This window comes from Lissotriton vulgaris, chromosome 6, assembly GCF_964263255.1.
Source record: "Lissotriton vulgaris chromosome 6, aLisVul1.2, whole genome shotgun sequence".
Lineage (NCBI taxonomy): Eukaryota > Metazoa > Chordata > Amphibia > Caudata > Salamandridae > Lissotriton > Lissotriton vulgaris.
The window spans coordinates 382,098,780-382,121,214 of record NC_141694.1 but is presented as its reverse complement, the minus strand read 5'-3'; the positions used below and the strand labels follow the sequence as shown (position 1 = coordinate 382,121,214).

The following is a 22,435-nucleotide window of genomic DNA, read 5'->3' as shown; positions in this document are numbered from 1 at the left end:
ACAGCCAATAAGCTCCTTGCCGTCAGCGGCCAGAGATAACATGCTGCTTGCTCTTGCCGCGCTCTGTACCATGTACGCGGTCCGCTCATGTCATGCGCAGTACTAACTTGAACGATTATAGCCTAGAAGCGCTATGCGGCCATTACGAATACTTTTTGGGCACTAATAGTCAATACTTTCCATTGATTTGGGCACTACTATCCAATACTTTCCATTGATTTGTATCAGACTTCATCTACGTGCAATATCCAGTATTGCCATAGATACCTACAATCACTGAGCATTAAATCGCCAGTCACATGGAACCCCTGTTACCCGCCTCTGCCGGGTCTTGTCTTAAGTATAATTAATATAAGCACTATACCTTTAATCTATGCTCCTTGACGCCGCATGATCATTCCCATCATATTTTGAACGCTCATCCATTTTCAAATACATTGAAATTGGACCCTGTCATCACATTAAAACTCGTTGAATTTTCTACTTACAGGAAAAATTATCAAAGCTTCCATATATTATCAATCTACCAGAACCAGCAATGCTCAACCGAAGACCTTTCCTGGTGGGCATCCATTATCTATAAGGTAACACTCCCCCTCCACTCTTCCTTAAATACATGTCGTTCAGCCTCTCTATGTATTTAGTAACTAGAGAGCTTGATTATATATTAGATATCATGGCATTCACGAATAGAGAATACCTTTATGTACATTCATTTTTATACATTTCAGAAACTGCCTTACAGTCTTATCCTCCCAGAGAAGTGTACTAGTCCATTGATACAACATAAAATAGAAGTACACCTACGAACTGCATCTAAGAAGGACTTGAACCCATGTAGAACTCACTGAGGTAGTCCCCTACTTCATTTTCAGGTTAGCAACCATAAAGTTAACTTTAGACCAATGGCCCTTATTAAAACACTTGAGTCATACCTTTTCACATACCCAATTTATCAATTTAAAATACCTCTTCCTTTCAGAATAATGACTGCTTCTAAATTCCAGGGATAAGAAGAGTTTTAATTTTCAAAAACTCACTGGCCTCTATAGACTCAAGTATCCCAACTAAATCTCTTCTGGTCTGTCTCTTTCCTATAATAGTGATTCTTCTATTTTTACCTCAGTATTGCACTATAACCTTTCTCATTTTACCATTTCTTTATTGTTGTAGATTCACTTCATTTATTCTTATCATCACAGTTGTTCTGAACTTCATTAGTCAGGATTAGGCTCCATGGTAGCCCTCACCACTTTCCTGCACTAATTTAGATACTATCAAAATGTGTTCACTTTTTCCTCTCTAGGCACTTCATGTGTTTTTTTAAATATTATTATATTTTACTGTCATGCTAGCCTACTTTTAAATTTACACTGCTACTGTTGTTAAAGTGATTTACAGCAATTGTCAAGCCAAAGAGAAATATAATATAGATATTGTTCTCATTACCTTCAGGAATCTGTGGCTCGATTCCCCCGAAATATCTCCAATCTCGCCACACTCCCCAATATATTACTATATATATATATTGTTTGAAAAATGCACTTTTTAATGATAAGTTTTTATACTGATGTAAAGTATTTTGTATATTGTGATTGAATGCTATATGTACTGCAAAACCTCTTTTTTAATATAACAAAAACAATAAATCTAAAATAGTTTTATATAGTTTTGTTTGCTTGACATTGTATTTGCTAGGCCTTTTGCATGACACATTTACGTATTGTTTAGACTGTCTAGGGAGATACCCACACACTGTTTTACCCTGCCCTAGAAGTTTCTACAGAGCCTGGGGGTCCCTGTTGTTTCATAAGCATTATATTTTGCAACCAGTCTTACGATTGTAGCAGTTAATTTCATATGCTTGAGAAAGAAGACTGTTCAATAAATACCTTTTATTGAAAACGCCAGTCTATCTATTTCTCTGCACCTCTGGTGAAACTATGGATTTAGGCCCAGATCCTTGTACTGGGGTGAATGTAAGACATTGATCTACATTCTGTCCATCAAATTGTTTTTTGTAATTTTCTCCCTGAGTGTACTGGGGTAGCCCAGACGTGGGTCCCAGAGCCTCCACACCACTGGAGTCAAGCTAGCCGGGCTGATGAGAGGTGTTATCTCGAAACCGGTCCGCTCCTCGGATGCTTGATTCCGGTCTGGGAAAGATATGGCTGTGTAGTTCGGACTGGACTGTTCCCATGGGGCACAGGGTCAGAGCTGATTTGCATAATGCCATTATCTAACCCAGGGTGGTGTGGAGTGCAAAAAACGATGGATTTAGGCCCAGATCCTTGTACTGGGGTGAATGTAAGACATTGATCTACATTCTGTCCATCAAATTGTTTTTTGTAATTTTTTCCCTCTGGTGAAACGAAGCATGCACGATTGACTGAGTGAAATATCTATCTTTTGTTTCCACGACTCTGAAGATCAGCTTATTCTTGGGGAAACAAAGTTGTCATGTTTATGGGGTTGTCAGAAACTAATCCCTTCTTGTTTTTTCGAGAAAGTTTCTAGTGACCTCAGAGCTAGCTGGCACTCACAATTAAGTTTAATATATTTGATAGAGACCCAGTCGACCTCAGTCCTTAATCTAACCTATAGGATATATTATTCCAATGCGCAGAGCCTATTGGGAATATAGGAACTACAGTACAAGCTGTTGGGCCCCTGCAGGGCGTAGTGTGCACGGTGAAGACGATAAGCATCTGGGAAACTCCATGTCCGACTGGTTGAGCATCAGTTGGTCAGTTTGTGGCAGGCCAGGGCACGAACAGGGTGTGGGCGTCCATGCAGGAAGTGGCAAGTCAAGAGTGAAACCCCAGAGCGTTCGTGATACAGAGAGAAGGTCAGTGATGAAGGGTGAAGCAAAAAACGGCGGAGCGAATGGCAAGATAACAGACATACTTTTCCACACCACTGCAGAGACCGCATATGCCATCTGGCATGACTGTTCAGCAGGATGCAGGAGGCCATGAGGCCCAGCAGCCTCAAGCTCATCCTGACCGAAGCCCAGGACAAGGGCCAAAAGATCGGAATCATAGCCCAAATGACCCAGACTTGCTGTTTGGGAGGATAAACCCAAAACTGCGCCGTGTCCAGAACGGCTCTGATAAAGAGGAGCCTCTGAGAGGGAATCAGGTGCGACTTCGGTACAGTGATGGAGAACCCCAGCAAATGCAGGAGGTCGGCCATAGTCTGGAGGTGGGTGATGACTGCCTGGGGCGAGCCCGCCTTTAACAACCAGCCGTCGAGATAGGGGAAGACTGAAACCCCTGATCTGCGCAGATGAGCTGCGACCACCACTATCACTTTTGTGAACACCCAAGGGCCGCTGGTAAGGCCAAATGGGAGCACAGTGAACTGAAAGTGCTTGTGGCCTACCGTGAACCGTGGGTAACGTCTGTGGGCCGGCAGGACACGGATATCAAAATAAGCGTCCAACACCACCATCCAGTCTTGCACGTCTAGGGCAGACAAGACCTGAGCAAGTGTGAGCATCTTGAACTTCTCCTTCCGGAGGAAGCGATTGACGTTCCAAAAGTCTAAGATGGGACACAGGCCCTTGTCCTTCTTTGGAACCAAGAAGTAGTGGGAGTAGCAATCACTACCTACTTCTGCCATCGGAGCACGCTCGATGGCCCCCTGGGGCAAGAGGGCCATAACATCCTGCTGGAGGAGTGTCAAGTGATCCTCCGACATGCAATTGTACTGTGGCGGCATGGCTGGAGGGGTAGTCTCGAAGGGGAGGGAGTTACCCCTTTGGACTATCTGCAAAACCCACCTGCCCGAGGTGATGGTACGCCAGTAGGGGAGGTGATGGCGAATCATGCCCCCCACTGGCGTTTGGTGTGCCTGAAACACCGGACTTGGAAGGTTTGGAGGTAGAGGCGGCAGGGGAGGTCGTGGACTGACAGGCCCGCTGGCCCCGTGACCCACCTCGGAGGGTCCCGCGGCTGCGCTGAGACTGTTGCTACGCAGGCCTGTGGCTCTGAAACAAACGTGTTTGGATGCCCCTGTGGTAAATATTTGATTTACCGTCCTAATTTCTATGCAGGTAGGTACTTAAACAGAAATAACTCAATCGGAAAGAAAGACGCAGAGTCCGTGGTGTTAGAGTTCTTAGGGGTTTTATTCCTTAAAAAGGAATGGTTCTAGAACCGGATATCGGGTTCCTGCCACCACTGGGGTGCAGGAAGGGATAGAGCATACTTTATTGACAAGACATAACTTTTATACTTAAATCATAGAATGAATACCAATACAGTAGGCGTAACAGCTGAGAGAAACAAGATAACAGTATACACGTGTTAGCAATACGTAATCAAAAGGCGTGAACTGGGCGTGAACATAGAGGTGTGTGCAATAAACGTCACAAGTAAACGTCACAAGTAGGTGGGTACTTGGCAGAATTTTGCAATGTCAGCAGAAATCTGAGGCCTGGATGCGCGCGCAGCTGCATGACGCGTGATTGACGTGAAACTGGAGGGTGCAGGGGACTTGACATTTGCACTAGCGGAAAAAGACAGAAGTCTGGTATGTCAGATCAACTCGTACCTATATCATATCTGATATCTGATGTTTGGGAACCATATTATCTAGAGGGAAAGGTCTCTTGGGCAGAGGCTATTCTATACTGACTGTGAATGCGTGTATAGGCGTCTACGTGTCTGCATGAGATGCGAGGGGGCATGGGCCTACCATGGTAACAGAAGCTATGAATTATTTGCACGGAGACAGTGAGGCCGGGCCCTTTGCTCTGCAGCTGGGAGATGTTTACTTGAACTGGTAGGCAGGAATGTAAGTTTGAGGAGCGGAGCAGATAATTCGAAGGTTGGATACAGTCTTGGCAGGCAGCAGGCTGAGTTAAGCGCCGTTAGCCGCACAGGGAGTAAGGCAGAGGTCACGGGTACAGAGGCAGCCCAGGCTGAGGCTTTCAGAGTCAGAAGGCAGGAAAAAGGCTCGATGGCAGAATTCAGGGCCTACTTCGCCAGAGCTGAAAAACGTGTAAAGTACACCACAAAAAGACGTTGGCATGGCATACTTAGGAACGGAATATTCAACCCGTTCAGGGTGGATCTGAAAGAGGACATGCTAACGTTGGACGCAAATGTATTTGCGTCTTCATAACTGGCACAGGAGGGAAGTTACATGCACTTTAAGCTTGTACATGGAGACGGTGGGGTACACGTTAGGGAACATTTCTTGACCATAAAATTTATATTTCCTCATTCCCTCCTTGTTCCCTACGGACCCTTCATGATATATCGATTCTCATAAATCGATCAGTCTGTTCTTGTAACATTATTTGCTCTTCTTTCTTCTTTTCGCGTTTTAAGTGAAAACTGGAATGTGTAATACATGAAGTGGCGCACAGACCACAAATCGCTGGCCCACACTGTAGGCACAGGCAGCAACTGAATACTATGACAAGGGCAATGCCTAGGAAGGATAGGATCTTCCATCCCCAAGCGGTCAACGTTGTCCAGAACCAACCGGACCAAGTCCAGGTGCCTGGATTCTGATGTATCAAACTTGCAATTTTATGAAGACGTGTAATAGCTTTATATACCGTTGGTGCGTTTTCTGGAATGAAAACACAGCAACTTGACCCGATGACCTTACAAGCTCCGCCCCTATCTGCTAGGATGACGTCAATAACAAGACGATTTTGGAGAACAACAACCCGCATGGCAGATTGCTCCTCTGTTAAGTTGCCTAGAGCGGAGGTAGTTTCATTCACTACTGCTTCGAGTGTTCTAGTTAATCTTCGTATCAGTTTACTATTTTGGACAGGACCTGTGAAGAAAAAGAATCCTTTATTGAAATCTGTGTATTGCTCCCATGCCGTTTCAGTATAGTCGACAATCGGGAGGTCTCTTCGGAGTCTGTCCTTTACTAGATTTGTATTTCTGTGATAATCAGGAGGGGCTAGAAAAACAGGTGGCAGAAGGAATGCAATGTAACAGGTACCATCCCAATCTAGAGGTAAGCGTATGTATGCGGTATGGCCACAAACAAAGTAGGAATGACGAGTAGCTCTAAAGGAAGATTTGCCTTGATCACTGAATTCGACCACAGTAGTGCATTTACTATGACCTAAGTGTACTGAACCCTTCTTTCTGACACATAAGTCACCTGAGACTGGTAATACTGACATAGCAGGGAGAACTGGTGCAGCTTCAGACTCAACAGTAAGAATCATAAGGTTAATTGTATAATTACCTAATCCATATACTTCATTTTCTAGATCAGTTCCTATTCTAGTGGGCAGTCCCTTCTTGTCAGGATAACAGGCGTTAAGCAGAACTAAGTTCAGGTTTCCCCAAACCCAATTTCCTTCGAAAACGGCAATATCAGGATCTAAGGAATTAATTATCCTAAACCATGCTCCACAGGAGCCATTGTGAGTGAACGGGTACGGAAAGAGGGGCAGAACTCCCTTGTATTTCTGATAGGGAGGGAGTCGGCCACATATCCAACAGTTTGTAGCATTATTAGTCTGATGGGAGTGATGTAACATACTAATGAATGTGTTGTTGCGCAGCGCAAGTCTGTAAGACAATTCATGAGGGGGTAATTCGCTAAAAGAATGTTCGGCAGTGACATTGTAAGCAGATTGTTCACGCTTGAAGATAGGGTAGTATATAGGCAGCAATATACTGGTAACAATAATCAAAATACTTAGAAAAAACATAACCAATAATGTCACTATACAGTGACTACGGAGTGATTTACAATATGCATGTTTCTTGAATTTTCTCTCTCTCTCTCTATCTCGGTCTAGGGGATACATGTCAGAAACTATTTAACCGATTCACCTAGGGGAGGACTTAAACAATTAAACTGTCTGACTTGCTAGACCGTAATTTTGCTTTGTACTCCTCTTGAGGAGTTTTCTCTCTTTTGGGAACTTTAAAGTCACTAATAGCGAGGCAGTCCTTTGAGGGGGTGGACGAGTCAGTCTCTGGCAACAGTTCATTACATTTTTTAATATGACTCGTGTGGATCCACCCCTTTCTTCCTTCGACTTTAATTGCCGTCCTCGTGGTTAGAAGGACGATCTTCGGCTCTTTCCAGCGGGGCTCCAGCGGACTTTTCCTGTCGAAGTTGCGAATCAAGACTGTATCCCCGGGACGGACATCGTGTGGCTTTACATCAGTGTTGTCGGGGAAGGCTGCGGCAACCTGTGAACGACATGATTGGAGTGCAGACATCAAGGAGGCAAGGTAATCTGTCAGCATATTACAATCAACATCGGTTATTTTCTTAGGCATGGGCGTCCCCCACATATTCGGTGGTCTGCCAAAGACCACTTCATACGGGGATAGTCCTGATCTCGAATGGGGGACCATTCTCATATAGAACAGTGCCACTGGCAGGGCGACTATCCAGTCGACCCCTTTCTCTTTACAGATTTTAGCAAGGCGTGTTTTCAGTGTCTGGTTATGTCTCTCCACAAGGCCAGCGGCCTCGGGATGTCGGACGCAGTGGAATTTCCACTGATATCCTAGCAGAAGGGAAACCTGTTTCATGAGCTCGGATGAGAATGGCTGTCCGTTATCTGAGTACACGACACGAGGCAAGCCGTACCGTGGGAAGAATTCACGAACCAGCTGCCTGGCAGTGGTCGGGGCAGTGTAATCTGGGACTGGATATGCTTCGGTCCAACGGGAAAGTGCACAAACAACTACGAGGACATACTTGAATCCTCGACAACGGTCCATCTGGATATAATCCATCTGGAGGACTTCAAAAGGGTGATCGGGAGGATGGAATCCACCTTGCTCTACAGGGACGCTTTTACCTGGATTGAACTGACAACAGATCATGCAAGTACGCACTTTCTGTTTTGCTGCTGCTCGTAAATGTTTGTTGTACCAGAGGTTCTATAGACTGTCTAACATAGCTTTTTCTCCTAAGTGTGCTGGACTATGTGCTGTATTTATTATGACTTGAACCATAGAGTCGGGGAGAAACCATGTAGATTTTCCCTTCGTCATCCAACCTTGATCTGTCTGGATCCCTCCTAGTTCAGTCCATTTCTTGATTTCATCTGGAGTAGCATGTGTCTGAATATCGATTACATCTAGTGTGGGATCCCTACATGTCATACACTGTGTCGGCACTATTGTCTTTGTCACATCAGTTGTCTGGGTGTGAGTCAATGCTGTATGTTTTGCTGTTTGGTCTGCCAGGTCGTTACCCTGGGAAACGGAATCGGTAACTTTAGTATGCGCTTTACACTTCATGATGGATATGCCTGAAGGCAGATGTATTGCTTCGAACAGTGCTTGAATGAGGGGACCGTGTTGGATCTTGGCACCGTGAGAGGTCAAAAAACCTCGTTCTTGCCATAACACTCCGAAGTCGTGTACGACTCCGAAAGCATAACGTGAATCTGTGTATATGTTAACATTTCTGTTCTTGGCTAGTATACAGGCTCGGGTCAGAGCGATGAGCTCTGCTGCTTGAGCAGACAGTGTATCAATACGATGTGTTTCCTTGACTTCAGTTTCAGTGGCCACTGCATATGCAGCCACTAATTCTCCTGTGTTCGTTCTCATACATGAACCATCCACGTAAAGTGTCAGGTCTGGATTTGTCAGTGGAACATCTGTCAAGTCTCGTCGGGGCTTTGTTACTGCATTAATGATCTCTATACAATCATGCGGGGATGAATTTGTCATAATCGAAGGCAACAATGTTGCAGGGTTCAGAATGTTACAGCGTCTGATTTCTATGTGTGGCTGGAATAGCGTTAATTCATAACCTGTCAGTCGTGCTATAGGCAAGTGTTGAGTCTGGGTTCGGTTTAAAAGAACCTCTACAGAATGTGGAACTTGTACTGTCAATGGATGTCCTAATACGATTGAATCGCTCTGTCTGATTGCTAGAGCTGTCGCTGCAACTGACTTTAAGCACGCAGGGAGCGCCTGGGCTACTGAATCCAATGTACTTGAAAAATAAGCACAGGGCTTATGTGAACCTGCTTGATCTTGAGTGAGGACAGACAATGCTGTACCATCACGTTCTGTAACAAAAAGTGTAAAAGGTTTGCTGTAGCATGGTGTCGCTAAAACTGGTGCTTGACATAAAGCTTTCTTTAATTCCTCAAAGGCCTGTGTATGTTCCTGAGTCCAAGGGAGGACAGTCGAAGTCGCTGCCTCCTGTGTTGTCAACCGAATGAGTGCTTTAGCTAGAAATGCATATTGAGGAATCCATTGTCTGCAGTACGAGGTGAGGCCTATAAAGGCCCGCACTTCCTTTTGTGTCCGGGGTTGTGGCATGTTTACAATTAACTGGATGCGATCAGGTGTGAGCTGTCTCCCCACTTTGGACAGCAAGTGACCCAAGTACACAACTTGCTGAACACAGAATTGTAGCTTCGAAGGAGACACCTTGTGTCCCTTGTCGGCCAGGAAATGTAAAACCGTCAGTGATGCTTGTTCACATTCGTGTTCACTTCGTGCGGTGACCAGCAGATCATCGACGTATTGTAGTAAGGCGGTGTTAACTGGCATTTGGATACAATCAAGTTGTCTTTTCAGTGCTTGACTATAGATGCTGGGGCTTTCTGTGAATCCTTGAGGTGCGCGTGAAAATTTGAAACTTCGTCCATTTAAACTGAATCCGAAGAGGTATTGGCTCTCTGGATCAATGGGTACACTGAAGAAGGCGTTCTTGAGGTCAATTACAGTAAAGAACGTTGCATCTGAATCAATAGCAGTCAATAAGGATGAGATGTCGGGAACCACAGGGTACTGTGGAACAATGCATTTATTCAGTTCTCGTAAATCAATCACCAGCCGGTATACTGGCGGTGCATTGGGATCAGTACGTTTAAGAATCGGAATGATAGGGGAATTACAGATATTGGAGTCGGTCTCTATGACCACTCCTTGGGCAATGAGCTCTTCAATTATTTCCAGTAAAGCCACTACAGCATCGGGTGGTAACTTGTATTGTCTGATACGCGGCAAAACAACTCCTGGTCTGAGTGTAACACGGTATGGTGTAATGTGCATACAACCTACATCGGTTGGGCCTTGTGCCCACAGGTGTTTCGGTACATTTTTCAATCTGACATCAAACTCTCGTAATACATAGTGACCCTTAAAGTCACGCAGAAAAAGTCTAACTCCTTCCGGAGAACAACATATCACATCTCCTAGAGCCTTCAATGTTTTGATACCTAACAAGTTTTCTGGACATGATTTCGTGAGTAACAAGTCTGTAACGCGTGATAATGGACCCACAGCTAGGGGGACTGGTTTCGATACCTCATTTACAATAGGCTGTCCTGAAAAACCAAGGGAAACATTCTGTGAGCCTGAGAGGGGTGCCCCTGGTACTTCATTATGGCTGATTGTTGTGCGACTTGCCCCTGTGTCAATTAAAAACTTTCTGTCTTTTCCCAATACTTGACTGTGTACATAAGGACCCTCTTGATCTACAGGAATCTCAATAAGAGGCAAGCCAACCTCCCTCTCTAGGCTGTTTCATGTATATCGCTGATAATCGGGATAATCAGATTGGGCATACTGGTTCATCTGTCGTGAAACTTGCTGTGTCGCGGCAATGGGCTGTGGCTGTGGCTGTGATACCGCTGCGGTCTGTGCTGTCTGTTGTGGAGCATGCATAGGTTGGGAATTCTGTGAAGCCTGTGGCTGAACCTGGTCTTGTCTAGGCGGGTGTGGTCTTTCCTTATTTTAACCTGTTGCTATATTGTGTTTCAAGACTGGACATTCATGTACGTAGTGACCTGGCTGCTTGCAATAGTTGCATGTCCCTTTAATGGGAGCTGCTGCATTACCTGTCTGGGTCGTACCCTTTCTTTGGCCGTCGGCTGGAACCGACTGAGCCACTAACATTTTCATTTTTGTGTCTTTCATACGTCTCTGTTCGTGATCCTGTTCTTCTCTAATTCTGTTCTGGTGGTATTGTAACATTTGTAACATCTGGGATGGCGTATTTGCTTGCCATGTACTTTCAACTTTATATACACGGTTCTTGACTGATGTCAGGGAATTCTCGACTAGCTTTGATACAAAAAGATGCGGGTACGACTCGCTACCTGGTTTCAGGCCACTATTAATAATGATATTTACAACAAGGGGTGGTGAGGGACAGAGTCTCTGAATTAAACAGAATACTCTCACCCAGTCAAGAGATCAGGGCTAGATCCAACACCGTTTTTTAGCTCACTGCACCATCCCAGTTTCAGAACCTGGCTGTATGCAGATTAGTCTGTTCCTGTCCCAGTGCATGATGGGAACAGGGCAAACCAAACTACAAAAGCCAATTCTTACACTGGGAAGGAAACAAGCTACCGGGGACCGGTTTCTGGCATTTCAGCCTCTTCGGCCCGGCTTGCTTGAATCCTGATGGTGCAATGAGCAAGGGACTCACATCTGAGTATACCCTTCCACGCTTAGGGTGGACAAAAATATTTACAACAAGGGGTGGTGAGGGACAGAGTCTCTGAATTAAACAGAATACTCTCACCCAGTCAAGAGATCAGGGCTAGATCCAACACCGTTTTTTAGCTCACTGCACCATCCCAGTTTCAGAACCTGGCTGTATGCAAATTAGTCTGTTCCTGTCCCAGTGCATGATGGGAACAGGGCAAACCAAACTACAAAAGCCAATTCTTACACTGGGAAGGAAACAAGCTACCGGGGACCGGTTTCTGGCATTTCAGCCTCTTCGGCCCGGCTTGCTTGAATCCTGATGGTGCAATGAGCAAGGGACTCACATCTGAGTATACCCTTCCACGCTTAGGGTGGACAAAAATATTTACAACAAGGGGTGGTGAGGGACAGAGTCTCTGAATTAAACAGAATACTCTCACCCAGTCAAGAGATCAGGGCTAGATCCAACACCGTTTTTTAGCTCACTGCACCATCCCAGTTTCAGAACCTGGCTGTATGCAAATTAGTCTGTTCCTGTCCCAGTGCATGATGGGAACAGGGCAAACCAAACTACACTGTTCATCACCACCCCCTTTTCTAAATCGTTTTTGGCCACTACAGGTGTGGCAGGGTATACTCAGACATGAGTCCCTTTCTCACTGCACCATCAGGATTCAAGCAAGCCGGGCCGAAGACGGCTGAAATGCCAGAAACCGGTCCCCGGTAGCTTGTCTCCTTTCTGGTGAAGAATTGGCTTGGTAGTTTAGTCTGCCCTGTTCCCATGATGCACTGGGCCAGGGACAGACTGATTTGCATATAGCCAGGTTCTGAGCTGGGATGGTGCAGTGAGATAAATAACGGCGATGGATCAAGCCCTGATCTTTGGACTGGGTAAGAGTGGTCTGCTTAATTCAGACACTCTGTTCATCACCACCCCCTTTTCTAAATCGTTTTTGGCCACTATAGGTGTGGCAGGGTATACTCAGACATGAGTCCCTTTCTCACTGCACCATCAGGATTCAAGCAAGCCGGGCCGAAGACGGCTGAAATGCCAGAAACCGGTCCCCGGTAGCTTGTCTCCTTTCTGGTGAAGAATTGGCTTGGTAGTTTAGTCTGCCCTGTTCCCATGATGCACTGGGCCAGGGACAGACTGATTTGCATATAGCCAGGTTCTGAGCTGGGATGGTGCAGTGAGATAAATAACGGTGATGGATCAAGCCCTGATCTTTGGACTGGGTAAGAGTGGTCTGCTTAATTCAGACACTCTGTTCATCACCACCCCCTTTTCTAAATCGTTTTTGGCCACTATAGGTGTGGCAGGGTATACTCAGACATGAGTCCCTTTCTCACTGCACCATCAGGATTCAAGCAAGCCGGGCCGAAGACGGCTGAAATGCCAGAAACCGGTCCCCGGTAGCTTGTCTCCTTTCTGGTGAAGAATTGGCTTGGTAGTTTAGTCTGCCCTGTTCCCATGATGCACTGGGCCAGGGACAGACTGATTTGCATATAGCCAGGTTCTGAGCTGGGATGGTGCAGTGAGATAAATAACGGTGATGGATCAAGCCCTGATCTTTGGACTGGGTAAGAGTGGTCTGCTTAATTCAGACACTCTGTTCATCACCACCCCCTTTTCTAAATCGTTTTTGGCCACTATAGGTGTGGCAGGGTATACTCAGACATGAGTCCCTTTCTCACTGCACCATCAGGATTCAAGCAAGCCGGGCCGAAGACGGCTGAAATGCCAGAAACCGGTCCCCGGTAGCTTGTCTCCTTTCTGGTGAAGAATTGGCTTGGTAGTTTAGTCTGCCCTGTTCCCATGATGCACTGGGCCAGGGACAGACTGATTTGCATATAGCCAGGTTCTGAGCTGGGATGGTGCAGTGAGATAAATAACGGTGATGGATCAAGCCCTGATCTTTGGACTGGGTAAGAGTGGTCTGCTTAATTCAGACACTCTGTTCATCACCACCCCCTTTTCTAAATCGTTTTTGGCCACTATAGGTGTGGCAGGGTATACTCAGACATGAGTCCCTTTCTCACTGCACCATCAGGATTCAAGCAAGCCGGGCCGAAGACGGCTGAAATGCCAGAAACCGGTCCCCGGTAGCTTGTCTCCTTTCTGGTGAAGAATTGGCTTGGTAGTTTAGTCTGCCCTGTTCCCATGATGCACTGGGCCAGGGACAGACTGATTTGCATATAGCCAGGTTCTGAGCTGGGATGGTGCAGTGAGATAAATAACGGTGATGGATCAAGCCCTGATCTTTGGACTGGGTAAGAGTGGTCTGCTTAATTCAGACACTCTGTTCATCACCACCCCCTTTTCTAAAACTATTAATAATGAAACATTTCTCAAATCTTGAATAGAAGTCACTGGTATCTTCATCGTGTTTCTGTTTACAGGCTGAGATTGCGTCCCAGTCTTCCTTTTTAGTTGTCAATAATCTTGGCAAGACCTGTACTATTAGACCTGGTAATGCTTTTGCTTTGTCCCCAAGGCCTACCCCTGGGGTACGACCTTTTTCCTCGTCTTCTATTTCAGTCCATATAATCTTTTTATCTCCCACCTCCCATTCTTTTTCCTTGAGTTTCTCGTAGATGCCGGTGGGCAGCAGTACCTTTAACAATTTCATAATATCTGTATATGTGTAATCTCCCATGAGTAACATGTCTTTAAGTTCTCTGTGAAAACCTGCAGGGTCTTTATCATGACAGGGTACTAGTTTCTTCATTTCTAACAATTCTAACTTTGTTAAAGGTGTGTAAACAAACACACGTTCCAAGGTATTATTAGTACCCATAACTGGGTGTACTTCTCGTAAGGGATTCTGTCTGTCAAAATGCTCAAAGTGACACATTTTCCTTTCTGGCGGCTGAGCCGGAACATATTGTGGGCCTAAGAAAGCGTTATATTTTCGTCGTTGCTCTAGAATTATTTGAATTAATCTGGTACTTAGGCCTCTCCATCTATTCATAAGTAGAGCTTCTAATGTATCAGGTAAGGGACCTGGATCGGAACGTTGTTGTCTATATAACGTGATGAGATGTTGAATCATATATATACCAGCTAATTTCTGCTCGTCTGGGGAGAGGTTCAGAAAAGTCTGTGCTACTGTATCATCATTGTATGTGTTAGTATTGTCAGCCCACAGCACTGCTGACCGGGCTAGTTCTTGTTCATCCATAGAATTGAGTACATGGTACCCCATTTGTTCTTGAAGCATTTTATCGGTAACTTGAAACAGATGTTCAGGAGAACTTGGTTTTGATATGGCAGAGAGAAAAACTCTCTTGCTTTCCGGACGAATGCCTTTCCTAAGGTAACTTCCCTTACCCACATACGCTATCGTATCTGTAATCGTTTCTGGTTCTTCAGGTCCTTCCTCCTCGGAGGAGTCATTCCTGTCACTTTCTTTTTCTTTTTCGTGTATTTCTATTACTGCCTTTCTTATTTTCTTGTACATGCTCGATATACAATTCATTTTATCATGCTTTCCATCGGCTATATTTTGACCCCACTTGTTTAGTGCTTCCATTTCATCCTGGTCCGCCCCAGGCCTGTCTCGGTCTCTTATTAAGCAATTTATGAAAAAACGCAATACATATGCTTGAGTGTCAACTTTCTGGTGTGCCAGGGCCTCCTTAATACTTTCGGGATTTTCCCCAGTCTGGACAAAATGGTATATACTGTCTAGGTGATCTGTCATCCCTGGGAATAACACTAGGTAATCTGTAGCTTGTCGCAAGCGTAGTGATGCTATCAACATTCTATCTTCTTTACCGGGTACGGGATCGTATCTGCAAACTGGAAGACGTTCTTTGAGTATGTCGAGACGGGGTGATTGGGGTGTATGGTGCTTCAGTAGGTCTCTAAGGTGTAATCTGTGTGTTGTTGGCGGGGTCTGGAGACCCCCTGTCGCCCCTCCTGAACCAGAAGCTTGAGCATTATTTCTCTGTGGAGTCTGTATGTGTATCTGAACTTGTCTCTTACTGGGATCAGGCACAATCGGATTTGGTATATCAATCTTAGGAGCGGGAAGCGGTGGAGGAGGAGGAACAAGTGGAGCAGGCTGTCGAACGGGGGAACCTTGTTGTGGTAATGGCGGGATATGGTCTGGAGGCGGGTTGCCACCTCCGTCCCCGCCACCGTCAGTAGGCGGGGCGCGGGCACGTGTATTGGTGTAAGCGGGTGCTACATCGTCTAGATAGGAAGCAAGGAATATATCTTTGGTGGTCCTGTGGTTTACTTTAGTCGGAACCAATGGTGACGGCAGGTTTTTCGGTATTTCTGAAGTGGCTTCAGGCGAACCCTCGGCCACTAAATACATGCCATTCACATCATTATTTCGCATGCGGTCTACTTGTTCTGCTTTTACTCGGATCCCTTCATTAACTAATTCATTCTCTCGGGCTCTATCCGACTCTTCTCTATGTCTGTCTTCTCTGCGGAGTGCTCTTTCAGCACGTTTATGTGATTCTTTACGCCAATATTCTATGGCGTCTTTCTGAGATTGTCTGGCTTTCTTTTTCCATAGCGCTTCTTCTACTTTCACGATGCACTCGGCATCCCATGTTCCTGTAACGGGCCATCTGTGTCTCTCGTCTAGATGCTTAGTATAATCAGCCGATAAATCTAGATACAATATGGCATCTAAGCCATGCTTATGGTACATAAAGTTTCCAGGAGTGTCCCTAGGGGGGATAGGAATTTCTTCCTCTAGTATCCCTTTCCTAGTTCCTATCTGTCTTAGTTTATTGAAGAACGGCATCTTGTTACTTAGTACTGGATACTTGATACTGATTACTTATTCTGAACACAATTAGTTACACAAAAACACAATAATGTACATCAAACAGTCACTCATACCACGACATTAATTACGTGAAAGACATTTTGAACATCTATCATTACCCTTGATACTAGATGTACTGCTAAACAGCACAGATACACTGTCGAAGACAGTGCAAGAACTTGTATGCTTGATATACTGCTAAACAGTACAGATACACTGTCTAAAACAGTGCAGACCGCGTTTGTGTACCCAAACACGTCTTTACCGGATACATAATAATGCACCCGTCTAGATACGTCCCAGCAATGGTACTCACCGGGAAGCACGGAACGGAAGGCCTCGAAAAACTCGACTGGACTGCACCGGACTGGACTCGTCTCGACTCGACACGTGGATACTTCGGAAACTGGTGGGCCTCTTGACACCTCGGACCTTGCTTCTTTCGGCTAGGCTCTGGTCGGGATCCTCCGCACTCCTTACCGCCTCGTCTGGGTGCTGATCGCAGTCCTCGTCACCTCCGTGGGCCAGAGGGAGATACAGGAAATCCTGCGGGTACGCGTAGTGGTCCGTCTTGACTGATGGCAGGGGGCAAAGGTTGCAACGTACCAACCGGCGCGTAAGGTGGGGGAGGGGTCCCTATTCGGGCGCCAAAATAATGTGGTAAATATTTGATTTACCATCCTAATTTCTATGCAGGTAGGTACTTAAACAGAAATAACTCAATCGGAAAGAAAGACGCAGAGTCCGTGGTGTTAGAGTTTTTAGGGGTTTTATTCCTTAAAAAGGAATGGTTCTAGAACCGGATATCGGGTTCCTGCCACCACTGGGGTGCAGGAAGGGATAGAGCATACTTTATTGACAAGACATAACTTTTATACTTAAATCATAGAATGAATACCAATACAGTAGGCGTAACAGCTGAGAGAAACAAGATAACAGTATACACGTGTTAGCAATACGTAATCAAAAGGCGTGAACTGGGCGTGAACATAGAGGTGTGTGCAATAAACGTCACAAGTAAACGTCACAAGTAGGTGGGTACTTGGCAGAATTTTGCAATGTCAGCAGAAATCTGAGGCCTGGATGCGCGCGCAGCTGCATGACGCGTGATTGACGTGAAACTGGAGGGTGCAGGGGACTTGACATTTGCACTAGCGGAAAGAGACAGAAGTCTGGTATGTCAGATCAACTCGTACCTATATCATATCTGATATCTGATGTTTGGGAACCATATTATCTAGAGGGAAAGGTCTCTTGGGCAGAGGCTATTCTATACTGACTGTGAATGCGTGTATAGGCGTCTACGTGTCTGCATGAGATGCGAGGGGGCATGGGCCTACCATGGTAACAGAAGCTATGAATTATTTGCACGGAGACAGTGAGGCCGGGCCCTTTGCTCTGCAGCTGGGAGATGTTTACTTGAACTGGTAGGCAGGAATGTAAGTTTGAGGAGCGGAGCAGATAATTCGAAGGTTGGATACAGTCTTGGCAGGCAGCAGGCTGAGTTAAGCGCCGTTAGCCGCACAGGGAGTAAGGCAGAGGTCACGGGTACAGAGGCAGCCCAGGCTGAGGCTTTCAGAGTCAGAAGGCAGGAAAAAGGCTCGATGGCAGAATTCAGGGCCTACTTCGCCAGAGCTGAAAAACGTGTAAAGTACACCACAAAAAGACGTTGGCATGGCATACTTAGGAACGGAATATTCAACCCGTTCAGGGTGGATCTGAAAGAGGACATGCTAACGTTGGACGCAAATGTATTTGCGTCTTCATAACTGGCACAGGAGGGAAGTTACATGCACTTTAAGCTTGTACATGGAGACGGTGGGGTACACGTTAGGGAACATTTCTTGACCATAAAATTTATATTTCCTCACCCCTTCCTTGGCAACGAAAGGAGCAAAAAGCGGACTGCACATGGCCGAAAGGCCCAAGGACTTGGCCGTAGCCTGTGAGTCCTTAAAACCCTCCAATGCACTATCTGCCTTGCTGCCAAAAAGGCGAGTTCCATCAAAGGACATGTCCAGATTGTTCTGGACATTCCCGGAAAAGCCAGTTGTCCTCAGTCAGGCGTGGCGGCGTAGCGCCACTGTCGTGGAAATAGTTCTGCCCATCGAGTCGGCGGTGTCAAGGCACAGCGAATTGTAAACTTGGCCCCTCAGCAATAGCTTGGGAGAGCACCATCCGGGCCTCCTCCGGACACTGAGGCAGCACCTGTGCAACCGTGTCCCATACAGAATAGGAATAACGGCCCAAGAGGCATGCAGTGTTTACAGACTGCAGCCCTGAACTGGCAGAAGTAAACATTTTCTTCATAAACTGTTCCAGTTTCTTGGATTCCCTGTCTGGTGGTGTGGAAGGGAATGCGCTTGGGGACGCAGAGGCCTGGACTACCAAGCTCTCATAGGTAGGGTGTTGGGAGAGGAAAATGGGCACCCGGGGCCAGGCCATGGCGTCAGGCCACGTTCTTATCCACCGGAGCCCCTGTGTTGGGCCTGGACCAGGTGCCCAAAAGAACATCCGAAAGTGCATCATTAAAGGGCAGCAGCGGCTCCCTAGAGAAAGACGCCGGTCGGAGTACTTCTGTCAGGAGGTTAGTCCTGACGGCCACCGTAGGGAGCTCGAGACGGAGAGCCTTGGCTGCTGTAGGCACCACCTTCCTCCATATCCACAGTAGAAGGAGACATTGTGCCAGGTACTGTAGTAAAAGCCAGGTCACCTATATACTCCAAATCCTCTGCCCAGTTCGGGTCTAACTCACACTGGGCTGCGAGAGGGTCCTCAGACCCTTCTCAGTCCTCCCCAACCTGCTGGCCAGGCGGAAAAGAGGGAAGCTGATGGAGAAAGGGATAGAAATTTCACATCCGGTGCCGTCTCCCTGTCGGGGTGGCGTCAGCCATGGAACCGACCAACGCAGGTGCCGTAGACGTCAATGTTGGTGGAGGTCGTACGAGGCCATCCGACATCGGCTGGGATCCATGCATGGATCCATGGGATCTTGCAGTGTTGAGACCCAAGTCGTCAACGACGTCGCGTCGGGACCGGAGCCCGCGACGAAGATGAGCGAGGACCCGCAGTCGGACCTGCGGGGCCAGAAGGCATGCCAGCGGGTCCGACTGCAGGCCATGGCTCACAGAAAGTTCTGTAGCTGGGCCGGAGTCGCCGACGGACCCGGGAAGGGCAGATAGGCTGTCGGCAACTGTGCAGGCTCCACCGGAGCCATGTCGCGTGACAGGCTAGGGGAAGGCGAAGAGCGACAAAGCTTCTTCGTTTTCTTGTGCTTTGCCTTACCTGACTCCGAGTGCGAAGACTTCGTCGAACTATGGTGGTGGTGGCTCCACGACCGGTCCCTTGACCTCCCACAGGAACGGGACCTTGAACGGCGTGGAGCAGTCTCCCCGGCCTCCAGCAACTTTCAGGACCGCTCCGACATTCGGGGCAAAAGTCGGAGTCGTGGTCGCGCCCCAGGCATAGAGACACTCACGGTGCAGGTCAGTCACTGACATCTTGCAGGGACAAGCCGTCCAGGACTTAAAACCGGGCATCCCTATACACCAGGAGTCAAAGACTCAAAAAACAAAGACAAAAGTCCCAAAAATAACTCAGTCAAAAATTGACTGGGGGTACCGCGCTCTCCGGATCTGCGCTTGCTGGGGAAGAAAAAAGAACGGACGACAGTGCACGTGGGCGCGTCTAAGTAGCTCCAGCGACATCATCTCGGCGACTACGACGCCAACGACATATGCAGAGCCGCACGATGACGCCTACCGACGCACAGGGATACTGCTGACGAAAACTTTCCGGATCCAGTCTGACGCCTGGGGGTAATTCTAAGGTAAGGAATCTATCATTAACATGTTTCTTTCAGATAATAATAATGTATTATGTCAAAGCAAACTAAAATTAGGTCTGCATGTAAATATTTTAAGCCTTCTTTAAGCATTCTGTGATAAGGCTATATGTGAGATGCCAGCAATGCAGAATAAATGAAGGTTCACTGGTTACACTAATGAACCGTACACAATCATCTACATCTGCAGGGTCATAGAGTATAAGCCTTTTATTGCAACAGAGAGAGTTACATTATGGTTAGGAAATGAGCAGGTTTCTAGAATTTGGTAAGGCAAAAATATGATAGAACACATTATGTAAAATATTTTACCTTCCAGAAAAGAATACTGCAGTGCCGGCAGAAATGCAAAGTGTCTCCATACTGCTCTTTCTTTGGATAGTACTTCTCAAGTGCAAAGTACATCGGTTTCCAGTCAATGTGTCCATTTTCAGAAAGGATCAAATGCCTACAGAACTACAAATGACATTTTACTTTATATTAAAAAATGTTGAAGGAGATTAACAATTCGAAACATCTCACAGAAAGAGTACTTATTAATTCACTCTACAAATTCCACCTTCGTCACCCCCAAAAAGAGGTAGACAAAACGTACACATTACAGTTTCATCAGCAAGGTAATTAAAATAAATACAGTACAGTGAAATGTGACTGAGCATATGAAGTGCTAAAAATCATTTCAATATTTATAGACCAGTTGTTCACAGTGCAAACATTCTTCCACGGAATCAGAGACTGAAGCACATGGCCCTTTTTGCACGGTCTTCCCCAGATGTTTGCCTTCTGTTGGTGAACTAGGTTTTGTTGCTGTTTGGACTCAGCGCTAGTGTGCTTGCCCTCTCTCCTTAGAACATGCTACCTGATTGGTACATTCAATTTGCTTACACATTCCAAGTAAATGGTACCTAGGGCCTGTAAATTAACTGCTACCTGGACCTGAAGCACTTATTGTGCCACCCACTGAAGTAGCTTTTAAAAACTTGCCTCACGTTTGCCACTGCAGCCTGTATGTTTAAACTGTGATTTCAACCTAGCAAATTAAACAGTTTCCCATGTGCCTAAACCTTCCTTTTTTCATACATTGAAGTCACCCCTAAGGTAGGCCTTAAATGCTCATAAGGCAAGGTGCACTGCATTTAAAAAGTAGGACATGCGGGTCTAAGTTTTACATGCCTTAGCAGGGAAAAACTCCCAAAGTAATTCTTTACTGTTGTAAGACATCTCTCTTTCATTGACTAACATTAGGTTAGCTTATTTAATTTAATAAGTGCTAATTGTGGGTAGTAAGCAGATAGTGATATGGTGTTTACACTTAAATGAATAGCAATTTAAAATTCTCTGTCATTGTAAAGTGAGGTTTTACCTCGCAATGTGGAAAATTCCAATTTTAGAAAGCTGGCTTTTTCTTGTCCTAAACATATGTGCCTTCTGCCAGTACACTGGGTCATATGACTGTGGATTGCTCTACTATTGGAGTTTGTGTATTCCTTCTAAATATGGAGACAAAAGGGGACTAGATATGGCCAGGGTATGCTATCCTGTCAGGATGGCTGGGGGCAGAGCTGTGCTTTGCCCCACTTACAATTCAAAGGGTTTGCCTTTAGCACACACAAAAGAACCTGACACTAGTCTTTTGTCACAGTGACTTCTTAAAACCTTGACAGGGGTAAGGAAGAACTTTCCAGAAGTGGAGATAGTATAGGGAATACCCGCACTTCACCAGGTATAAATATTCAACCTCCAGAGCCACTCTACAGTACACTCCTTGAACTGAGGACATTACAAAAGAAGGTCTGCCTTGTTCTCCAGAGAAGTGCCCTGCTACCACCAGAAGACTACCTTAAGCTCCAAAGGCTGCCCTGCTGCTTGAGGCATGTCCTGCTCTCTGAGAAAGAACCTGCTTACCTTCATCGCATGTTAACCTGAGTGACTCCAAGGGTCAGTTGGCTGACCACCTGTCTGAGCTACTGGGACATAACAGGCCTGCTGCACTACACTAGCTGCTGGCCCCTGCTGGACTGTGTTCCTGATCCCCAAGAGGTGCGTCCCTAGGTCCCGGACTCTTGGCTGGCATCAGATGAGCTCCTCCAGTGAAGGAAGGTGAAATCATGAAGATTTAAGCTCTTAATGACAGCAAATGGGCATTTTCATGCTGACTACCAACGCAAAGCTCCGGTGAACCCGAGTCTTTGTGCTACAGCGACCGCCAGTGATGAATGGCAACACAAGCTCTGCATTTCGACCTACAGCAATGACAGCCCATGGTGACCACCAATGGGAAGTTTGAGCAACAACCGCCTGCAACGCCAGACTAGATTTTCATTATATAGCAATGACCATCCACGATGACAGCCCTGCTCTTGAACTTACGAAGACAACCACCAACA

The 22,435-nt window shown here is 46.2% G+C and overlaps 1 protein-coding gene across 4 annotated transcripts in view; it reads right to left on the bottom strand.

The window, feature by feature from the left end:
• The window catches only part of FBXO25 (F-box protein 25), an 809,765-nt gene that overhangs the window by 211,937 nt on the left and 575,393 nt on the right, over window positions 1-22,435 (bottom strand). For all 4 annotated transcript variants that reach the window (XM_086926400.1, XM_086926402.1, XM_086926401.1 and 1 more), the window contains exon 9: window positions 20,361-20,504. In XM_086926400.1, the coding sequence (XP_086782526.1) occupies window positions 20,361-20,504 (144 nt within the window). The remainder of the gene's footprint in view (window positions 1-20,360; window positions 20,505-22,435) is intronic.